The sequence below is a fragment of the Miniopterus natalensis genome, chromosome 18 (genome assembly GCF_054644295.1).
Source record: "Miniopterus natalensis isolate mMinNat1 chromosome 18, mMinNat1.hap1, whole genome shotgun sequence".
Classification (NCBI taxonomy): Eukaryota; Metazoa; Chordata; class Mammalia; order Chiroptera; family Miniopteridae; genus Miniopterus; species Miniopterus natalensis.
Window position 1 is genome coordinate 27,617,889 of NC_142098.1, and position 22,495 is coordinate 27,640,383.

Sequence of the window (22,495 nt, forward strand, 5' to 3'; positions counted from 1 at the left end):
AAAGCAAAATATAACATATGGCAGAATTCCTATGCTGAGTTTTCCTGACATTTCCTTTTTTCTTTCAGTTTTATTGAGATATAATTGACACATAGTATAGTTTTAAGTTTAAAGTATAAGCATAATTACTTGATTTACATATATTGTGAATTAATTACCATGATGAAGGTTAGGTAACATCCATCAACTCATACACTTAGAGAGAGAGACAGAGAGAAAATTGTTCACTTCTACCCTCTCTAAAAAATACCCTTAGGTGAGGGTTAACAAACAAAACAAAACATATTAAGTACATTTTATACACTCAATGTTATATAATTTTTACAATTTTTCTTTAATTTTATTTTCTTCTAATAAAGAAAATAAAAATTAAATATTTTAATTATAAAGATGTTTAGTATAATTCTATCCTTAAAAAATTCATTCATTTTTCTAGCCATTAATCCAGTCCTCCACTAAATATATACACAGAGAATAATTTAAAATATTAAATGTTAACAATTGCTTGTTTCTGAGTGGTTTAGATTTTACATAATTTATTGCCTTTTTTCTTTCTACTTTTCTGTATTACCTGGATTTTAAATGAGTATGTATTATATTTACAAACATAATATAACCTTTAAAAAAAAATCAGAAAAACAACTGTTTCATGGCTATAATCTTTTTTTCCTAGAGGGTCCCCAGCTGGAGAGTCAGTCCAAGAGAAATATCTTTTAGCCTAACAAAAAACCCCAAAAAACCTCAATGTGGAAGTGCTGCCCTATTAACAAGGACATAAAATCTTAATAGAGGCTTTCTAGTTTTGAATTTCCTCTCCCTAGGCTCAGTAAGTAGTGCCTAACTGAATAGACTCCATCATTAGCAGATGCATCGTCTCTGCATACCTTCACAACAGGGTGTCCACCAGTAGATGCTTTTACTGCTCCTCGGCTACCTTCAGTTTCATAATGGGCTCGATGATGAGTTTTAGGTTGAACTTCTATTTTCAGTTCACACTGTCCAAAATGAGTGGGTAAAGGCCAGTCTAGTGGAGGTAATGAAGATGTGCTATAAACAAAACACAGAAAGATCCATTTCACCATGCTATTATTGCCAAGCAGTGATTCAAATCACTTCATTGCCAGCACCAACACTTCTTCCTGTGGTCCTAGAAACAAAGTATCCCAAAATAAAGCTTCACTTAATAAATGATAACATTGTATATGGTGGGTACTTAAGAAATAATTCTTGCCCGGCCCGGCATGGCTCAGTGGTTGAGCGTTGACCTAGGATCCACGCGATCGGGGTTCGATTCCCGGTCAGGGCACATGCCCTGGTTGCGGGCTCGATCAATGACTCTCATCATTGATGTTTCTGTCTCTCTCTCTCCCTCTCCTTTCCTCTCTCTGAAATCAATAAAGATATATTTAAAAAAAAAAGAAAGAAAGAAAGAATTCTTTAACCTGAAGAATAAAATTGATTTCATCAACTTTTTGGTTTCCTGTGTTTTTTTAAAAAGGACAAATTCTAACATTTGTAAAACTATAACTGTTTCTCAACTGTCTGTACATAAGTACAAAAACAATCAAAATAATAATTTTATTTCTTAAAGCAAAGATGCACATCTCTGTGTGTGTGTATCAGTATCTCTCCAAGGATCCAAAGGCCCCCGTGTCTCAGGATATATGTCTCCCTTCCTGGTGTGAGGCTACAGAAGTCAGTCTATTGTACATGTTGCTCCCTCCACTTCCTCCCTGTTGCTCTTTACCCAAAGCTACAATGATTTGTATAAAAAGTAGTATCTTCTCTGTGATTGGTGAAATGAGACTTTTAAGGTCTCTTCTATCTTCTTAAATGCTATCATTCCTACAGTAAATTTCTAAATTATTTCATTGATTCCTTTACTGTCTTCAGCCTACCTTTACGATCTACTGTGTAGCTCAATAGTATTAATTTTTATTAGTCTGACAACTCAACTTCCTCAACTCTCAGCTAGTTTCTGCAGCTGTTCTGCAGACTTAAGCAAACCCCTAAAAATATTAAGATAATTTTTAGAAGCAGAGTGATGAGCTCAAAAGTATCTTCAATACCATAATTTTACATTTTATTTTTCTAAAGATCTGGATCCATAAATAAACATTCATACCAATGAAAAAACCTTTTTAAAAAGTAAACAGACCCAACTCTATGTGGTGATTTAATATATGGAAAAGTTGTCTTTTCTAATCAATTATATACTAGATTGATTCTATAAATGGTACTGTTATGACTGATAAGTCCCTTGGAAAGTAACATTACACTATTTTCTTCAGTCCTTAGTTGGACTCAAGATTCTATATAAATATATACATATAAAATTTACAAATGCAATATACATAGTACAGATACTATAAATACTTATAAATACTATATATTGTTACATACCTATATTATAAAAATAAAATATATAAAAAACTTTATTAGAAACATGAAAATTAGATTTTTACTTATTTTTTAATAATTTTAGAGTGGGGTAAGGCTTTCAAATATAACACAAAACCCTAAAGCCATAAAGAGACAAATTTGAATATATAAAATTTTAAAATTCCTCTACACCGTAAAAAAAATAACTTAGACAAAACTTATAAAAAAACATTTGCGACAAATATGAAAAGGCAAATTTCATTTGTATATTGAGCTCTTAAAATATAATAAGCCTATTCCTAATTAGTTTTATTAGTAATTTTATTCATACTATAATCTGTCTTTTACAAAAAGCTGTTTTAGATAAGAAAATTCCTTCTAGCCCTGGCTGGGTAGCTCAGTTGCTTAGAGAGTCATCCTGATATGCCAAGGTTGCAGGTTCCATCCCTGGTCAGGACACATACAAGACACAACCAATGAATGAATGCATAAATAAATGAAACAAGTTGATGCTTCTCTCTCTTTCTCTCTCTCTTTCTGTCTCTGTGTGTGTGTGTGCACGTGTCTCCCTCTCCCTTCCTCCCCCATTCCTCTCTCTCTAAAATCAATAAATTAAAAAAAAAAAATTCCTCCCAGGGACTCTTAAATGTAATTTATTGTTATTTACAATTCATTATCTATACACTTTAAAAATTATAACTTTAGCCTATCTAAAGATACTTTTAAGACTCAAAGGAAAATAAATGCAGACTTTAAGTTATTTGTCTGGAAGAAACTAGAGGGGAAAAAAGAGAAAAAATGGTCAAACCATTCCATATAATGTAGTTTTACATGCCACAAATAATCCATAAGTATGAATAACAGGTAGCCATTGTATCAACTCACCGAAATATTGGGGTGTGGCCAGGCTTGGGTTTGCTCCAGGTAAAGGGTGAAGGAACTGAAAGAAAGTGGTCACCAGATGAATCTTTCTTTAAAGGATACTGAGATCCAAGGCCATCATCTAATGAAGTCTCCCGGGATGGTGATAAATTCCCTTGGTCATCTGAACAGAGCTCTAATTTTCCTGGTAGTATAGTAGCTTGATCTTCAGAAGTCTTCCTTGTTTTTAGAGGGATATCAGTCTCTACATAGTACTGAAATGGTGGAAGAAGTGCTGGGCCAAGGCCTGATCCACCCTGGACAGAAGCATTGAGCCAGGTATCTTCTGTTACACTTCCCCTAGGGGAGTGACCAGGAGAAGGAACAGGTGAGTGATGGGGTGAAAGGGACCCAGCATAACAAACCTCAGCACTAGAGTGTCGCCGTTTCCCACAGGGGGAAGTAGGCCTTGATGAGGGTCCTGAGGCTGGTCTGGGGCTCAGCCAATTCTCATCAGTGACACTAGATCTAGGAGAGTGGCAAGGAGATTGCCTAGGTGACAGTGAGTGTCCAAGTCCATACTGTTGATGCCAGGACTCTTCTCCAGGGCAGCCCCCTGGAGAGCCACCAGGAGAAGTCAGAGGGGATCCAAGAGTAAATCGGGCAGCAGCTTCATTCAATTCTGAATCCACATCATCATAAATATGTGAAAGAGATTCACAAGAAGATGCATCTGAAAACCAGCTCCTAGAAGAGATGCTGCTGGCAGGACTAGGACTAAGGGAAGACTCCCGGTAAGATGGCTCAAGAGGAAGATAGAGATGATCTCTAGAAGGTCTTTCCAAATATTCCTTTTCTGGGTCATTTATGTGTAGGTCATCTTCATGAGCATCTATTTCTTGATGACAGTTAGGAGAGATGGATGTGATTTGAATACTTGGGCATTCAAAGGGTTTGGGACCACCTAATGGGCTATATTTAGATTCCGGAATCTCACAAGTTCCTTCATAGTTTTTGTGACCTTGGAGCTGAAACGATGGTGACAAAACAGAAGGGTGAGACGGTAATCCATGATGTGGTAAGTAAAGTGGTGAGTTTAAAGTAGATGGAGGTGGATCTACATTAAAGATGTAAATGGATGCACAATCATCTGGCTCAAGATCTACGGAGGGGAAGCAAAAAAAAAAAAAAATCAACAAAAACAAGAAATTAGAAAATTTAGATGTATAAATTACTAGATGAGAAAGTAAATAAGAGAAAAAAGTGAGACATAAAATGTACATCATTAGCTCCATTAAAAGTGATGTGTGGCCCTGGCCAGTGTGGCTCAGTTGGTTGAGTGTCGTCTCATGGACCAAAAAGGTCACCAGTTCAATTCCTAGTCAGGGTACATGCCTGGGTTTCAGCTCAATCCCCAACAGGGGGCACGCAGGAGGCAGGTGATCGATAATTCTCTTGCATCATTTCTCTCTCTCTCTGAAATCAATAAAGACATATTTAAAAAACAAAAAGACCATTTTAAAAAATAATAAAGTGGCAGATTAAAAAAACTCATCCAGGTGATAAGCCAGTTTGGCTTGTATTTTGCCAAACCCTGCTTTGTTGTGTAAATAAAGACATATGTAGGCAACTTGTGTTGTCCAGTGTGATTATACTTAATGCTACTATACTGTACAATTAAAAATGGTTAAAATGGTCAATTTTATGTTATGTATATTTTATCACAATTAAAAAAAAATGCTGGCACCTTAGTTCAGAGTGGGACAGCAACACCCAACTGTAATAGTCAGTGAATTCTCTGCCACTACACACTTGTAGTTAAAATATAAAAATCAAGTTTTAATTAAGAATGTACTTGAGCCCGGCCGGGCCTGGCTCAGTGGTTGAGCGTCGACCTAGAATCCTGGCGATCGAGGTTCGATTCCCAGTCAGGGCACATGCCTGGGTTGCGGGCTAGCCGATCAGTGACTCTCATCATTGATGTTTCTATCTCTGTCTCTCCTTCTCCTTTCCTGTCTCTGAAATCAATAAAGATATATTTAAAAAAAAAAAAAAAAAAAGAATGTACTTGATAAAGTAGCAAAAATTATTAATTTATTAAACCTCAACCCTTTGAGTAAAAAAAAAAAAAAAATAGGAAAGAAAGTTGCCCTTGGAAGACTATAATTTCATTCATACATAATTACTGTATCAATGCCATTTCAGTGTTCGACTGATGCTGAAATCCACACCCTGCCCCCAAATAAACTTTAGATGAAGCAAACATATTCTGAATCAGAATGATGTCATAAAGCATTGTAAATATCAGAATACAAAATGTGGGAGAATGCAGCTCTATCTTTTCCCCAAGCGTCATCAAGCTCTGGAATTAAGTGGCTACTATAATCTCACTATCCTAAACAGTCCTAGGTCCAGATTCCCAACTCTAGATTTCTCAAATTCATGGTGCTTCAAAAATTTGACCATCTCAAGACTTATCGGCTCTGTGTTCACTCAGCCACCAGGGGGCCCCCATGCAAGCATGCAAGTAATCTGGACAACAACACACGTTGCCTACGGATGTCTTTACTTGCACAACAAAGCAGGGCTTGGCAAAATACAGGCCAAACTGGCTTATCACCTGTTGTTCTTGCACAGCTAAGAATGGTCTCAAGCCCAGCCAGGGTGGCTCAGGGGCTGAGCATCAACCTATGATCCAGGAGATCATGGTTTGATTTCCGGTCAGGGCACATGCCCAGGTTTTGGGCTCGATCCCCAGTAGGGGGCGTGCAGGAGGCAGCAGATCCAATGACTCTCATCAATGCTGTTGCTGTTTCTCTCTCTCTCCCTCTCCCTTCCTCTCTCTGAAATCAATAGATATATTAGAGAAAAAAAAAGCTTATACATCAGCATTTCAACAGTAAACATTCACAGTACTCTCAACTCACAGGAAAATTTTGGAAAAAGCAGAATACCTCATCACAACAGGATTTTGTCACAAAAATTAAAAATAAAAACAAGACTGTAATCACAGAAAGTTTCTGAATGGCTTATTTCTTAGTCAATCAAAGAAAACCATTTACTAACAGTGATTTGCTTAAATTGTGTTTAATTGCAGCAAGTGAAGAAAGTTGTTCAAAGAAAATAAACTTGTATAAGACTTAGCCTTTCAGCAATGGGTGGCTGAAAATTTGAGGACACCGGTAGCAACACCAATTTGCAATTACAAGACAAATGGTTTCAAGTGGTTTCCCCTGTCTCCTGATGTAACCAGATATTACTGATTCTGCTCAATTATTATTTATTTCAAGAGTCAATGCAGAGTTTAAAGTGATTAAAGAATTAGCCTCTACACCCCAGCAGGTTTTCTCAGTGGTTAGAGCATCAGCCTGCAAACTGAAGAGTCCCGGGCTGGTTTCAAGGGCATGTACCTCAGTTGGAGGCTCAATCCCCAGCGCCCCGAGGCGCATGCAGGAGGCAACCACTGTGTCTCTCTCTCATACTGACATCTCTCTCTGTCCTCCCCTTCCACTCTCTCTGAAAAGCAATGGGGGAAAAATATCCTCAGGTGTGCTTTAAAAAAACAAAACACACAAAGATATACCATTTCACACCCACTTGATGGTTTTAACTTAAAATACACACGTGCACACAGAAAGTACCAACAGTTGGTGAGGAATGGAGAAACAGCAAGCCTCATACATTAGTGATGGCAAAATAAAATGGTGCAGTCACTGTGGAAAATAGTTTGACAGTGCCTCAAAAAATTAAACATAATTAGCATAGGACCTAGCAATTCCACCTCTAGGTATATACCCAAGAGAATGCAGACATGTCTTCACAAAAAATTGTATACAAATGTTTATAGCAACATTATCCATAATAGACAAAAGGTAGAAACAATCCAAATGTCCATCAACAAATGAACAGGGAAGCAAATTGCAGTATATACACACAATGGAATATTATTCAGCCATTGAAAGGAGCAAATTATTGACAGATCAGATGCTGTAACCTGGATGAACCTGGAAAACACCATGCTAAGGGAAAGAAGCCAGACAAAAGGTCACATATTGTATGATGTCTTTTGCCTTTTAGATGATATATCTACATAGTCAAAATCATAGAGACAAAAAGCAGATAAGAAGTCACTAAAGGAAGGGGAGGGGGGTGATAACTTAATGGCTATGGAGTGTTTTTAAGGGGTGAAGAAAAGCTCTGAAACTAGAGTGAGTTGGTAAACACACTGTAAATACACATTGTAAATGCACATTATAAATACACTAAATACCACTTAATTGTATACTTTTCAGTGGTTAATTGTATGTTATGTAATTTTCACCTCAATTAAAAAAACAAACTGAAAGAACTTCAAACAGTGAACTGAAGACACACATTTGCCATTCCCAACTGAAACTCCACTAAATGATAGTAAAAGGATTTTTTAAGAGTGTAAATGCACAAAAACAAAAAGGACAGGAGGTGAAACCATGGCAACAACACTTTTAGAAGCTGGAATGCAGTACTCATGGTAACTGATTTAGCACCTGAAAAAGCTAAAACTTAAGCCAGCTGTGAAAAGAAAACTGATTTCCAATAGAAAAACTCCCAACACTCAGGAAATGCACTACATCAGGTACTTTTGAAAGTGGAGGTGAAGATAAAAGCTGAAAACAAGATTGGCACCAAAGCTTGTTCAAATTAGGCACTAATCTTCTTCCCCATTTCCCATGCCTCCTCACTCTACACTACTGGATGTTTATTCCTCTAGGGCCTAGGCACAAGACTGAAGATTTCCTGAAGAGGGAAAACAGAAGGGCAACTGAGAGCCCGGGTAACCACACTGAAAAGAGTGATGAAATAAAAGAATCTCTCTAAAACTTGAATATTGAATCCCCGGGCACTATTCCCTCCCTTGGCTCACTCACAGTATGTAAGAGGTTTCTACTCTGCAGGCAACAGACAGGAAGATTCTTCTCTTAGGAATCTGATTAGCCTAAGAGAAAAGACCTACAGTTAATGACATCAGACGTTACAGTAACCTAGTAAAACTCCTACAGTGAGAGCTGCAGTTAACAAGTGCCGCTTATGATCGCAGAACTGCCATTAAGATTTTGGTACCCCATTTAAAAAAATAAGCAGATAGCCATAAAGCATCAAACATCGGAGAAAAACTTCAACATGAAATACAGGCGAAAAGAAAAGTGGAGGAAAAAGACTATGCAGTAAGAGAGAAACCTTAAAAATAAAAACAAACCTATCCTCAAGAACCTAAGAAAAAAGATATTGTAACTGTGAAACAAGAACATGTGCTTATTAAAAAAGATAAAATAGGTATGCTCTCCCTCCTGGGAGCATGCCCATGCCTTTCCCTCCCCCCTCTTCTTCCTCCACAGGCAAGCATCTCCTAAAGTGAGGGCAACCCCCGCAAGACTTGCAACCTGGGAACAGAGCAGCAGCAGCTCATCCTGAGCTAACCCCCTGAACCTGTCTCCAAGACCCCCTTTTCTCTGACTTTCCAGGGAGCCAAAGTAGCCCAGCCTAGGCTCATTTCTTCCCTATAACATTTCTAGAGAGCCAAAGCAGGCCCATCTAGGCTCTCTCCTGTTGCTTCTTCAGTCCTAAGCCCTTCCTTGTTTCCTGTTCCAGCTTTAATAAACATACTCTCAAAAATAATAAAATAATAATAAAAAAAATAAGCCCTGGTCAGGTGGTGGTTCAGTTGGTTGGAGCATTGTCCCACACACTAAAAGGTTTCAGGTTCGATTCCCGGTCAAGGCACATACCTACGTTGAGGGTTTGATCCCTGGTAGGGGCACATATGGGAGGCAACAGATCGATGTTTCTCACATTGATGTTTCTTGCTCTCCCTCTCTCTCTAAAAAATCAATAAAAACATATCCTCGGATAAGGATTAAAAATAAAATTAAAATTAAAATTAAAAAGATAAAACAAAAGCCCCTAGAAATTAAAAATAATGGAAGGCTCAAAGAAAAATTGAAAGATCAAAGTTAAAGAATTTTTCCAAAGAGTTAAGCAAAGAGACAAATAGGAAATGGGAGAGAATATTCAAATTTGTCCAGTTGAATAGAGTTTCAGAAGATAACAGAAAATGAAGAGAAAGGAATAAAGGATCACTGAGGGGCAGCACAATGAATGAAAACAGATCCATACTAACACACATCATCATGAAATTTCACAACATAAAGGACAAGGACAAGAATCCAAAAGATTGGGAGGAGGGGAACAGGTTACACAAGAACAGAATTAGAATGTTATCAGACTTCTCAAGAGCAAAACTGGAAGCTGGAAGAAAATGGAGAGCAATACCTTCAAAAACTTATATCTAGAATTCTACACCAACAATAAATGTGAGGGGAGAATAAAGACATTTTTAAATATGTAAGATCTCACCTGGCCGGGCGTGGCTCAGCGGCTGAGCACTGACCTAGGATCCAGGAGATAGCTGTTCCATTCCTGGTCAGGGTCCACGCCCGGGTTGCAGGCTCGATCCCCAGTCAGTGGCATGCAGGAGGCAGTCTATCAATGACAACTCTCTCATCATTGATGTTTCTATCTCTCTCTCCCTCTCCCTTCCTCTCTCTGAAATCAATAAAGATATATTTTTAAAAATTAAAAAAATATGTAAGGTCTCAAAAATTTACCCCCATTACCTTCAGCTACTGGAGGAAGTACTCCACCAAAATAAGTGTAAAGTAATCAAGCAAAAGGAAGACATGTATCCAAGAAACAGGTGCTCTAACACAATGGAAAGGCAAAGGAACTCCTCAGAACTATAGAGAAGGGAGATTTCAGAATGGCAGGTGTACAACAGCCTAGTCCATATTACAAAAGTTTTTAGAAGGCTCTGAGAGAGAAGTCTGCAAGAAAATAAAATTGACAGACTAACTGATGTGTTTGAAAGTGTTGAGATGAGATTCAGGCACTTTAGAAATTAATTAGCATAAGTACACAGAAAAATAACAATAATCGCTAACTCTAGAAAAAAAATAAACTACAGGGAGAAAAAAAGAACAATACTATACTATATGATTTAGCTATGAATAGCACAATATGTAGTCATAATAATAAAAACAATATTAATCTAACCACAATTATGATATAACCATCTTGGGGAATGAGAAATGTGCCCATGTGTAATTGGGAGTGACAATGTGCTAAATTTCACTTTCTACAATGAGAAGTCAACAGAAAACGGCTAAAACTGAAAAAAATCAAGAAGTGGCAGTATGAGCGTTTTATCTAGAAATCTGAAGGCAAACACCAAAAGAAACTGATAAAAGAAATGAAAACAACTGCCACAAGGCAGGGGGAAAAGGAAAGTGAGGTAGATGAAGAGTCAAGGAACTTTCTCCAGAAAAAGCTTTACTGAACAATTTGGTTCTTTAAACAAAGAAAAGCATGTATAACTTTGATAATACTTGTAATAACTAAAAAAAGAAATACAACTTGCAAGAAAAATGAGTTAAGCCATCAAGTGGCTAAACTGAAAATGATTCAGAAATTTGGAAAGGAAAATTAGCACATTAGAAAGGATATTAGAACAAAAATTATGAGTAATTTTAAAAGAAGGAAAATTACTGTTGAAAATGAGATTATATTAACACAGCTAGAGTCGGAAAAAACAATGCAACAAAAAGCAAAAGAAACTGAACTAATTTATACCCCCCAAATTCATTAAAGTAAAGGAAATCCACTTTATTTACGAACATAATAAGAAGCAGAATGTGGCTCCGGCTGGTGTGGCTCAGTTGGCTGAGTGTCCTCCTGTGCACCAAAAGGTCGCTGGCTCCATTCCCAGTAGGGCACAGGCCCCAGTTGCCGGTTTGGTCGCGGTAGGGGTGCGGTAGGAGTGCTCGAGCACCAGAGGCAGCCCATTGATGTTTCTCTGTTTCTCTTTTTCTCTTTCTCTCTCCCTCCCTCTCTTCCTCCCCCCACTCAAATCAGTAAGAACATATTTTTTAAAAAGAAGCAGCAGCAGCACAGTGTGCTAAAATAAATGTGGAATTTCACTCAAGTACTCAATTCTACTATATCCCACCATAGCAGAAAGGAAATACTTCCTGAGAAGAGTTTTAAAAAACAAATGATTCCACTATTTTTGGGTTCTACCATTGCTGGAAAATAGTAATAATAATGAACAGCTGATCAAAGGAATTCTCACAACAAAAAAAAAGGAGAATCACTTGGCAACCAGTATGTAGCACTACATCTGATTGTAGGAAGAAAGTCAATAGTAGAGAAATAGTGCTGCAATCACAGCTTAACATCCATACACATAGGAAAAAATAAATATGGTCAATTTACAACTAAGAGAACACAGAATATGTACTAGTATGCTTTTGTTAATAAATAAATAAATATATGCCAGACAATGTAATTTTCTCTTGAGATAGCTATTATAGTAGCCTACAAGGAGAAAACAATTAGGAGAAAATCAAGTCTATCTAGATTATAATAAGCCTTTGAATTTATCCTTTGTGACATTCTCACCAACAGGCAAGAAATGATAATAGCAATTAGGTAGGTAAACAATTATGAAAACAGTGAACCGCAAATGTCAGCATTTAGAACCTGTGCTTTTCAAGTTACTTATGAATAAACAATATAAAGATATCAAATATATACTCATGTTTCCAAATATTATACTATTTGTATTAATTATACACAATGGCAGCTACTACGGAAGACAAATTCAGAATAACCATGAAAAGCTGGGGGGGAAAATACCCTAAAAGTAGAGAGAAAACAATAAAGTAGTTTAATTATGATTCCAACACAAATACAAAACAAGACCACACTAGACAAAAATTAGAGTGTGTATCATAACTATTTAGGAGGTAGTATGGAGTAACACAACAAGCAGGGGGCAGGAAATCAAAGAAGAAAAATAGAATAGACAACACTGACTTTGGAGTGAAACGCACCACTTAAGTTCATCAAGTTAATCTGTCTGAGTTTCAGTTACCTTATCTGTAAACTGAGGACAATATCTACACTGAAAGGTTGTTGTGAGGATTCTAGATAATCTTTATCAACACCTAGCAACGTATCCAGAACAGACATCAAATAAATGTTAGATTTATTATATATAACATTAATATAGAACAGAAACCTGGGTCTCAGTAACATGCATATTATTGACTATAATTTCTAAGTCAACAATAGGGTTCCATTACTTAAAAAACAGCATATTATCAGATAATAATAAAAGCATAATATAAAAATTTTAAAAGTAGCCCTCTAATAAGTCACATCAGTAAGTCCTTTGCCAAGTGATATGAACACTAATCTTTACACTTTCAGTGAGTATGCATATAAGATCCATAGTTTCTAGAAAGAAATTCATGTAATATAGTCCCTCCATTTCTCCCAAACACAGCAATCTTTTATTTATTGATTTGAGAGAGAGAGAAAGAAAGAGAGACACACTGATTTGTTGTTCCACTTATTTATACATTCACTGGTTGATTCTTGTATGTGCCCTGATGTGGGATTGAACAAGCAACCTTGGCACATAGAAGAATCAGCTGAGCTACCCCTGGGCTTCAGGCTACTAACAAGGATAATACCTCCCACCCAACTTCTGTCTGCTCTCAATCTCTTAACAGGAAACTCCCTCTATCACCATCTCTCTAGCTGGTTCCCTTGAGGACACTGCTTCTCTGGCATTATTGTAGTGACACCCCATTTAGCAAGGGATCTTTGGTCCTACTTGACAAAAATAGTGGAGAGCCACTATCTCCTATACCACTCTCAAAAATACATGTATCTTTATGAATATCTAATTCATCCTTTTCATTTCTTTCTCAGGAAAAAAATGACCTGTCTCCCATATAAAAGCTAACCTCTCCATCTAAATTCCATTCCCTAGTTCCATCAATTATCTTCTCTTCCATAGCCTCAACATTCCCCTTCTCTCCCCTGGTTACTTCCTTCAATCTGTCACTTCCTTTAAAAAGCGCCTCTGAGCCCAGCTCAGCTGCTGAGCATCAACTATGATCCAGGAGATCATGGTTCGACTCCCCATCAGGGCACATGCCCAGGTTTCAGGCTCGATCCCCAGATCCCCAGTGGGAGGAGTGCAGGAGGCAGTCAACCAATGACCCTTTCATCATTGATGTTTATCTCTCTCTCTCTTCCTCTCCCTTCCTCTTTATGAAATCAATAAAGGTATATTTAGGAAAAAAAAAAAAGCTTCCCTGAGATCTGAGTTCTTCTTAAGGGTCTTCTCTCTCCTCCTTCCTCTAAAACGCTGGTTCTCAATGGGGACAATTTTGCTCCTCAGGGAACATTTGAGAATGTTTGGAGGCATTTTTTTTTTTTTTTTAATGTATCTTTATTGATTCCAGAGAGAGGAAAGGAGAGGGAGAGAGAGATAGAAACACTGATGATGACAGAGTCATTGATCAGCGGCCTCCTGCATGCCCCCGACTGGGGATCAAGCCCGCAACTGCAGCACATGCCCTGACAGGGAATCGAACCTCTATCGCCTGGATCCTAGGTCGATGCTCAACTGCTGAGCCACGCCCAGCCGGGATGGAGGCATTTTTGGTTGTCACCTTTTCAGCGGTACTATTGGCATATAGCAAAAAGGTACCCGGGGTGCTGCTAAACATCCTACAATGTACAACTCAGACCCCCAAAACAAAGAATTATCATGAATTGTCAACACTGCCAAAGTTAAGATACCGTTATCTAAAAACTAAATTTTTAGAAAGAGTCGTATACTGTGACTGTCTCCACTTTCTCACTTTTTTGTCTCACTTTCAAAGTTCTCTAGCTTCAGGTCTCATCCATCCACTGAAACAACCGTAATACAGCCTGCACACCTGTATCAATCTCCCTGAAGAAGTAGACATTAGCCACTCCTTAAACTACTCTACTTGAAAGGCAATAATAAAGATGAAAGCAGAAAACAGAAAACCAGAGTAAAATCGATGAAACTAAAACCTAGTTCTCTGAGATCTAGTGAACTGAAAACTTATGTTCACACAAAAACCTGTATGTAACTCTTTACAGAAGATTTATTAATAGCTGCCAAATATCAAGAACTAAGGAGATATCTTTCAACAGGTTAATGGATAAACGAACTTCAGTACATCCATACAATGGAATAGTGATAAAAAGAAACTAGCTAGTGATATATACAATGACATGGACGAATGTCATCTTAAATGCATTTTGCAAATTTAAAGAAACTAGACACAAAGGGAAAAGGGAATGGGTAACTACAAAGGGGACCCATGGGAGATTTTAAGATGATGGAACTATTCTGTATGGTACTGGAGTAAGGAACACATAACTATGTATTTGTCAAAACCCACACAACTATATATCACTGAGAATGAACTTTAACATATGCAAATTTTTAGAAATCAACCAGAAGTTTGGAGGATTCCGAGATGGAATGCACAAAATGTGAAAAGAATGTACTATATTACAAGCATATAATATATCCTCAAAAAAATATCCAGAATATATAAAAAAAACTCTTTACAACTCAACAAAAAGACAATCCAATTTTAAAATGGGACTATTTTTAGAACCTGAATACACATTTCTTTAAAGACAATATACAAATAGCCAGTAAACACATGAAAAGATACTCAACACCATTATCCATTAGGGAAAAGAAAATCAAATCCACAATGAGAGAGCAAAAATGAAAAATAAACAAGTATTAGCGAGGATGTGGAGACAATGGAACTTTCATACATTGCTAATGGGAATGTAAAATGGTGTTGCTAGTGTGGAAAAGTTTGGCAGCTCCTCAAAGAGTTAAACATGGAATTAACATGTAATACAATTCTACCCAGGAGAAATGAAAACATGTTCACTCACAGAAATTTGTACATGAATGTTTATAGCAACACTTACAGTAGTAAGATTTGTACACGGAAAACTACAAAATATTGCTCAGAAATTAATATGTAATAAAACGATAATAACCTGGCTAGGCGTGGCTCAGTGGTTGAGCATCGACCTAGGATCCAGGCAATCAGGGTTCGATTCCCAGTTAGGGCACATGCCGGGTTGCGGGCTCCATCCCCAGTCGGGGGTGTGCAGCAGGCAGCTGATCAATGACTCTCTCATCATTGATGTTTCTATCTCTCTCTCTCCCTCTCCTTTCCTCTCTCTGAAATCAATAAAGATATATTTAAAAAAACAAAACAAAAACGATAATAAATATATAATAAAGTAGTAAAGTAAATGGAGACATTTTATTCATGGATTGGAAGACTCAATACTGATATCAGTTCTCCCAAAACTGGTCTATAGATTCAATGCAATCCTAATAAAAATTCTGATAGGCGTTTTTGTAGGAACTGGTAAGCTGATTCTAAAATTTATATAAAGAGTCAAAGGATTTAGAATAGCTAAAACAATTTGATAAAGAACAGGGTTGAAAAAGTGACACTATCTGATTTCAAGAGTTACTATAAAAGTACAGTAATCATGATACTTGTAGTATCAGTCAAGGACACAGAGCTCAAAATAGAACAGAGTCCAAAAGTAAACTCATCCATATAGAGTCAACTAATTTATTTTTTTTAAATATGTTTTTATTGATTTCAGAGAGAGCAAGGGAGAGGGAGAGAGAAATAGAAACATCAATGATGAGAGAGAATCACTGACTGGCTGCCTCCCACACGCCCCCACTAGGGAGAGAGCCTGCAACTCAGGCATGTGCCCTGACCAGGGATCAAACCATGAACACCTGGTCCATAGGTCAATAACCACTGAGCCAGCACCAGCCAGGCTACAGTCAACTAATTTTTGACAAAGGTGCAAAGACAATGACGTCAAGAAAGGAAAGCCTTTGCAAAGGATAGCCTTTTCAATAAAGGGGGCTAAAGAATTGGATATCCATATGTAAAAACAATGAACCTGGGCCCTGGCCAGGGGGCTCAGTTGGTTGGAACATCACCCTGTATAACAAAAAGGTTGCAGGTCCAATTCCTGGTCAGGGCACATACCTGGGTTTTGGGTTCAATCCCTGGTCGGGGCACATATAGGAGGCAACTGGCTGATGTTTCTCTCACATTGATGTTTCTCTCTCTCCCTTCCTCTCTCTTTGAAACTCAAAAGAAACATATCCTCAGGTGAGGATTAAAAACAACAACAAAAAACTGATGAACAGCCCAGTATGGAGATCGCAGTTCCATTCCCAGGTCAAGGCACATGCCCGGGTTGCGGGCCCAATCCCCAGAAGAGGGCATGCAGGAGGCAGAGATCAATGACTCTCTCTAATCATTGATGTTTCTATCCCTCTCTCTCTCTCCCTTCCTCTCTTCGAAATCAATAAAGACATATTAAAAAACGAAACAAAAAACTGATGAACAAAATAGATCCAGAGACACAGAAGTATAGCACAGACTGATGAATCGCAGAAGGCAGGCAGCTTGGAGGAGAGGGTGGGGAGAGATTAATCAAAGAACTTATATACATATATGCATAACCCATGGACACAGACAACAGTATGGGGAAGGCCTTGGGGGGTGTGGGTGCACGGTGGAGGGGATCTATGGGGGGAATATCTGTAATACTTTCAACAATAAACATTAAAAAAATGGGGGTCCATACCTTACATCATACACAAAAAAATTAACTTGAAATAGATCACAGACCTACATGTAAAACCGAAAACTATAAAACCTCCAAAAGAAAACCCAGAAAAAAAATCTTTGCGAACTTAGTTTAGGCAAAGATCTCTTAAATGTAACATCAAAAACACAATCCATAAGAGAACAAACTGATAAATCAAACTTCATTAAACTAAAAACTTCTGCAAAAGACAATTAATGAAAAGATAAGCCATAGAGTGGGGAAAACTCTGCAAAGCATATATATGATAAAAGACATGTCTAAAAAAGTAAAGAACTCTCAACACTTAACTATAAGAAAACCCAATTTTAAAAGAGGCAAAGACTTCAATGGACAGGACTAAAAATAATACATAGATGATAAAAAAGATGGTTAATAGTATTAGTTATTAGGGAAATATAAATTAAAACTATAATGAGATACCACTAAACACCCTTCAGAATGGCTAAAATAAGAAATAGTGATACCACTAAACGCTGCCTAAGATGCAGAGGAACTGGGCAACCTATGCACTGCTTGGCAGCTTCTTATAAAACTAAACTCCTGTACTGGAGATTGGGAGGCAACTACTTTTGGGAATTTATAACCAAAGAAATAAAAACTTATATTCACACAAAAACCTGTACACAAATGTTCATAGTAACTTTATTCATAATAGCCAGTAACTGTCAATAACCAAATGTCCTTCAGTGGGTATAGGTTAAATAAATTGTAATACATCCATATCATGGAATACTACTCAGTAATTAAAAGGAACAAACTTAATATATGCAACTTGTAAGGATATCTAGGGAATTCTACTGAGTGATAAAACCCAATCTTAGAAGGTTAAATACTATATGACTCAATTTATATAATATTATCTTGAAATATTAAATATGGAGATGGAGAACAGATAGATTAGTGGTTGCCAGAAATTAGAGACTGGGGAAAGGGAAGAAGGAGGGAAGTAGGTGTGGCCATAAGAAGTTAGTGAGGTGGAACTTTGTGGTAATGGATCAGTTCTGTATCTTGACTGTGGTGATGGTTACATGAATTAACACGTGTGATAAAATTGCATAAACACACACACAAATGAGTGCATGTAAAATTGATGACATCTGAATAAGTTTGGTGGGTTGTACCAATGTCATTTTCCTGGTCTTGATACTACACTATAGCTATGCAAGATGATATTGGAGAAAACTGAGTGAAGGATACCCAGAATCTCCCTTTACATGTTTTTTTGTAACTTACTGTGAACCTATAATTACTTCAAAATAAAAAATTTTAAATAGGTGAGACCTGAACAGACACTTCACCAAAAAAGATATAAATAGCAGAAAAAGCACATAAAAAGAAGCTCAACAGCATTAGTCGTTAGGGAAATATAAAATAAAACCATAAGGAGATACTACTGTACACCTATTAGAATGCCTAAAACTAAAAGGACTGACCATACCAAATGATGATGATGTGGAAATGTTCACTTCCATTGCTAGCAGAAATGTGAAATGATACATTCACCTTAGCAAAGTTTGGCAGTTTCTCAAAAAGTTAAACTTACACCTATGATCCAAGGGTAAAGGGAATGTGTCCACACACACTTACTGCACAAATGCTCACAGCAGCTTTATGTATAATAGCTCAAACCTGGAAATAATCTAAAAGTCCATCAAGAGGTGAATGGATAAACAAATTGTGGTATATGCATACAATGGAAACTACTCTCCAATAAAAATGAATAACCTACTGATATGCTTCAGTAACATGGATAAATCTCAAAATAACAATGCTGAATGAAAGAAGCCAAACAAAAAACAGCATATACTTCATAACTCCATTTATATGTTTTCTATAGTAATTTCAGTGGTTGTCTGGGTAAGGGGAAAGGTGAATGGGAGGGAATGATTACAAAAAAACTTTTGGAGGTGATAAATATGTTCACTATCTTGAATGCAGTGAAAATTTCACAGATATACATATGTCAAAACTTATCAAACTGTACACTTTAAATAAATACAGCTTATTATTGAAGGAGATCAGAATGTGCCACATCAAAATATGCCATTTTGGCATAAGGATTGAGATGAAGGAAAATGAAAAACAGTAGACAGGAAGAACTCTCTGCCCTCTCCCTTTCTGCCTAAAAAAGCAGGGCACAGAGCCATAGCAGGATTGTCTCAGTAATTAGAGCGTCGACCTGCAGACTGAAGGGTCTCGGATTCTATTCCAGTCAAGGGTACGTTCCTCGGTTGCAGGTTCAATCCCCTCAGCCCCAGTTGGGCAGGTGTGGGAAGCAGCCAATCCTCTCACATTTATGTTCCTCTCTCTCCCCCTCTCTTCCTCCCTCCCTTCCATGTCTCTGAAAAGCAATGGGAAAAAATGAAGATTTAAAAAAAAAAAGCAGGGTATAAATTTCTCTTTGTAAAAGGGACATAAATTTCCATTTATAAAGGTGTTCCCTCTCTAGTACCAGGAAAAAGAGAACTACTCTTATAGCTGCATAACAAATCTTACTAAACAACCCTATTTATCATACATTTTCTAGTCACCTTGCCACAATTTACACTCCTCAGAAGCCAAAACTCCCCTTTTATCTTGTCTAGTCTCCTCTCCACATTTTATCATTCTGATAAAATGATATATAGGCCTCCCAGACCTTTCATAGTTCCTGGCACACTTTATTAAATTGAGTCATCTTCCCCCTCTCCCTACCTCCAAACTTGTTTCTCCACCTACCACAACTGACCCAAACTAGAAAAACAGAAATAATCCTAGCCTCCTTCCTCTCCTTACTCAAAAGATAACAGGTCCTGTTGATTTCTTTCTGCTAAATCTATCTCAGCTTTGTTCCCACCTTGCCATCTCTACTACTCTGATCTTATAATTTCTCAGATACATTTGCCCCCACCTCCATTCCTGCCTTACTCAATCCATTATCCACAGTGTAGCAGAGTGATCTAAGACAAATCTGACATTCCTGTCCAGCTTGGAATCCTTCAATGGCTCCCAGCTATCTTCAATCTAAAATCCAAACTCCACTACAGCATAATAGGCTCTCCATTTCCAGCCACATCTTCAGCCTTTCCAAATTAAGGACTAGGTTCTCTAACTCGTGTCTTTCGGTGTGGTCATCAATGGGCACAAAACGTACTTCATACCTTATCTACCCAGGAAACTCATTACACTGGTTTAGCTCAATTGTAACTTCTTCTCTGACCTCTCAAAGTTAAGCTTTGTCATTTTGCTCTCAGAGGCCCTTCTCTGTACCTGCATTACTTACATGTCCACTCCAATAAAGTGACACGATAAATTTTATTAAAAGACTGAATAGTTTAGTATATTCACTTAGCTAATTGTCTTGAGGTCCTTTCCTTTTTAAGATCTTATACAATGTTCTTATCTGGTTTCTATTTTCTCTTCCCAGTGCATATCCTTCTATTTTACCTTTTAACAAACACTAGTTCCTTTCAGAGTAGCCTTAAAGACAAAGTGTAAAATAACACACTTTTAAGAAAACATTTAAAAAGTACTTTACTATCTCTACTTTGGAAAACCAGGATTGGCTTAACTAGATGGCTCTATCTTTATGCTTCTGTATATCTGCTTGACCATCTGATTCCACTTCAACCACACCAGGAACACAGAAATCTACTAGCCATACTTCATTCTCTGCATTTATATAAGCTCCATGTCCACCCCCAAGAACTCTGACAATGCAAGAGAAAAAGCCAAGGCCAGAAAAAGATAATTGCATAGTAAAATTTGTGTTTATATTTTAAAGTTCCTCAATTGTTAGCATTCTATGAATAGTAAGTGCAGAGGCTTCTTTTGGTTGATTCCACCCCCACCCCCTCACCCTGGCATCTATTTTCTCCTTCCTCCCAACAGATTTTCTTCCATATATCCAGTCCTTTCCCATGCAGCCATGTGCTTCGGGGGAAGTCAACCACATCCTCAGGCCAAGGGATGGGCTTGGCTGGCTAAGAATAATTCCGTCAGTCTTTACCAGAGACTAATTTAGGAAAGGGAAAGTAACCCAATTTTGGTCAATGAAATGAGAGGTTAAGTTTGCTGTATGTAGGCTTCTGGAAAAGTCCTTCTTGGCTTTTAAAGAAAAGAGCCATGTGAAGTCAGTGTTTGTGTCTCTCCCTTCAACAACCAAATGTAACTAATTGCAAATGTTTAAACTAGAAAATTTAAACTATTACTATTCCTTTCCAATAGTGATCAGATGATAAAAGTAAACAAGAGTTTCAAAATAGTGATCTGTCAACATTTACTAGGTAACATAACAAAACAGCCTACTTGCCTTTGCTCTGAAAAGGAGAATTCTGGAAAAGCTCAGAAACAACTGGGTGTGTGTAAAAAGAAATAGGTATTAGACAAGAGAGAGCCCAACAGTCAGTACTGATCTCCGGAGATAAAAATAAGTGACAGATGGCAAATTGATCAAAATATCAAGGAAAAAAATGTGTGTCAGTGTTAGTAGCTAAGGAAGGTAGAGCAGTTTTACTTGGGTTATAAATTCAACCAAAGAAATAAGTAGTACTCATATATCTTTTGTAACATGTGAGAGCAAAATGTTTAAAAAAAAAAACACAAAAACTGCCCTAACTAGTAATTTAGCATTTTTAAAATTCTGAACTTTCCCCTCATTTAGGTTTAGAGCAGTTTTAATAACAAATCTAAAAATGTTTTAAATTTTAAATCTGAAGTGCAGAATAGCCTGTGAAGGTCAAAAATCAAACTGTAATCAGCATAACATGGAAGGGAGTTGCTAAAGAGAAAGGCCAAATCCTCAGCACTTAAAACCTCAAACTACAGGCCTCTTGACCTCTAGGTCCACAAGGAAGCAAAGAGAAGGGGCCCAAAAGAGCCAAATTTGGCCTAGCACAGTTAGCTGTACGGACACTCTATTGGCCTGGCTGTATTACTGCTACAATTTAAAAAAAAAAAATTTTTTTTTTTTTTAAATTTCCTGAGTTTAGGGAGAGAGAGAAAGAGAAATATATGTGCCCTGATCAGGGATCGAACTAGCAAACTTTATGTATCAGGGCGATGCTCTAACCAACTGAGCTTCCTAGCCAGGGCTCCTCACTGCTACCATTTTAAAATCTCTTGAGGAGGCAAGGAGTAAGAGGCATCCTCAAGCAGCCATTTTGAGCCAAAAGCAGAAAATCTAATAACAGTAATACATATGCGACTTGTAAACTCTGGCTCAGATATGTTTGATTCCATGTGTTTGCCATGAGTATTGGTTTCATCAAAGGAAAAATTAATATTTCTGTATTAAACTCCGGGAGTAGTGGTGAAACAAGTGGCATAGTAGGAAGAGCCCAAGTCAGAAAACCAGGGTTCAAATACCAACCATTCTACTTTCCAGATGGTCAATTCTATATGCATTCGTGTTTCCTCAAGTATAAAATGGAAATACCATGGGACTTGGAGATAATGTATATAAAAATATCCTACACATTATAGGTACTCAATGACAATGAATTAAATATTTACCTAACAGAACACAAACAAAAAGAAACAGTTACAAAAATGATCAAAATTATAGGATGTGAAAAAACCTCTAAGATTTTCATGCAGAAACTAAGCTATTTACTGGAGAAGAACATAAGACTAAGAGTCAGAGGTCCTGGGTTTCTGTTTT

At 37.3% G+C, this 22,495-nt stretch overlaps 1 protein-coding gene across 4 annotated transcripts in view; it reads right to left on the bottom strand.

Annotated features, from left to right (window-relative positions):
* NFATC3 (nuclear factor of activated T cells 3) overlaps positions 1-22,495 on the bottom strand; it is an 81,685-nt gene that overhangs the window by 47,218 nt on the left and 11,972 nt on the right. For 3 of the 4 annotated variants that reach the window (XM_016200754.2, XM_016200755.2, XM_016200758.2), the window contains exons 2-3: positions 3,268-4,405; positions 885-1,047 (exon numbers count right to left, since the gene is read on the bottom strand). In XM_016200754.2, the coding sequence (XP_016056240.2) occupies positions 885-1,047; positions 3,268-4,405 (1,301 nt within the window). The remainder of the gene's footprint in view (positions 1-884; positions 1,048-3,267; positions 4,406-22,495) is intronic. The other variant, XM_087827523.1, reaches the window with a different exon arrangement.